At 60.5% G+C, this 1657-nt stretch overlaps 1 protein-coding gene across 1 annotated transcript in view; it reads left to right on the plus strand.

The window, feature by feature from the left end:
• LOC103614444 (serine/threonine-protein phosphatase 6 regulatory ankyrin repeat subunit C-like) overlaps nucleotides 1-1657 on the plus strand; it is a 33088-nt gene that overhangs the window by 15278 nt on the left and 16153 nt on the right. The window contains exon 11 of the mRNA XM_017731451.1: nucleotides 534-605. Coding sequence (XP_017586940.1) covers nucleotides 534-605 — 72 coding nt within the window. The remainder of the gene's footprint in view (nucleotides 1-533; nucleotides 606-1657) is intronic.

The raw sequence follows: 1657 nt of genomic DNA on the forward strand, positions 1-1657 counted from the left end.
GGGTCCTGGAAGGGTTCGGGGGGAGTTCAGGGCTCCTGCTGGGTCCTGGAAGGGTTCTGGGGGAGTTCAGGGCTCGTTCTGGGTCCTGGAAGGGGGCCCAGCGTGTCCAGCCGTGGCCGTGGCTCCTGGGGAGCCGCTGGAATCTCCGGGGGGGGCTGGAGAGGAACAGTCGGAGCCGAGCTGGAATCTGAAATGGGAAAAACTGGGAGAAAGGAGCGGGGGGAGGGGAGGGGACCTGAGTCAGGAATTTGGGGAATTCTCTTCCCTTTGGAAAAGCAATTCCGGACAATTCCTTTGGAATTCTTTCGGAGCTCCCCAAAACCACCTTGGGAGGGGGATGGGGATTGGGGCTGGGAATGTCACATCCCGAATTTCCCAGGCTTTGGATCGGGGTTCCTGCTCCCTCCGGGGCTCCCTGGGAGCGGGGCTGGGCGTGGAATGCTCCGGGATCCCTCCTGGATCCTTCCTGATCCCTCCTGATCCCTCCTGGATCCCTCCTGATCCCTCCTGGATTCGGGATTTTCCCCTTGCAGCTCCTGGAAATGTCTTTTAACTGCCTGGAGGACGTGGAGAGCAGCGTCCCCGTCAGCCCTTTGCACTTAGCTGTGAGTACCTGCGGGGTCCTGGAAGGGAGTCCTGGGCTCCTGCTGGGTCCTGGAAGGGAGTCCTGGGCTAGTTCTGGGTCCTGGAAGGGTTCTCGGGGTGTTCTGGGCTCCTGCAGGGTCCTGGAAGGGTTCTGGGGGTGTTCTGGGTTCTTTCTGGGTCCTGGAAGGGTTCTGGGGGTGTTCTGGGTTCTTTCTGGGTCCTGGAAGGGTTCTCAGGGAGTTCTGGGTTCCTGGTGGGTCCTGGAAGGGGGTCCTGGAAGGGAGTCCTGGGCTAGTTCTGGGTCCTGGAAGGGTTCTCGGGGTGTTATGGGCTCCTGCAGGGTCCTGGAAGGGCTCTGGGGGTGTTCCTGGACTCGTTCTGGGTCCTGGAAGGGTTCTGGGGGAGACATTTCTGGTGGGGATGCTTTTGGCTCCCTGGGGGACACTCCTGACCACCTGAGCACCGCTTTGACCTCCCAACCTCCGCTTTGACCACCCAACCTCCACTTTGACCACCCCAAGCTCCACTTTGACCACCCAACCGCCACTTTGACCACGCCGAGCACCACTTTGACCTCCCAACCTCCGCTTTGACCACCCAACCTCCACTTTGACCACCCCAAGCTCCACTTTGACCACCCAACCGCCACTTTGACCACGCCGAGCACCACTTTGACCTCCCAACCTCCGCTTTGACCACCCAACCTCCACTTTGACCACCCCAAGCTCCACTTTGACCACCCAACCGCCACTTTGACCACGCCGAGCACCACTTTGACCTCCCAACCTCCGCTTTGACCACCCAACCTCCACTTTGACCACCCCAAGCTCCACTTTGACCACCCAACCGCCACTTTGACCACGCCGAGCACCACTTTGACCTCCCAACCTCCGCTTTGACCACCCAACCTCCACTTTGACCACCCCAAGCTCCACTTTGACCACCCAACCGCCACTTTGACCACGCCGAGCACCACTTTGACCTCCCAACCTCCGCTTTGACCACCCAACCTCCACTTTGACCACCCCGAGCACCACTTTGACCACCCTGAGCTCCATTTGACCACCCCACC

The sequence above is a fragment of the Corvus brachyrhynchos genome, unplaced genomic scaffold (genome assembly GCF_000691975.1).
Source record: "Corvus brachyrhynchos isolate BGI_N302 unplaced genomic scaffold, ASM69197v1 scaffold1061, whole genome shotgun sequence".
Classification (NCBI taxonomy): Eukaryota; Metazoa; Chordata; class Aves; order Passeriformes; family Corvidae; genus Corvus; species Corvus brachyrhynchos.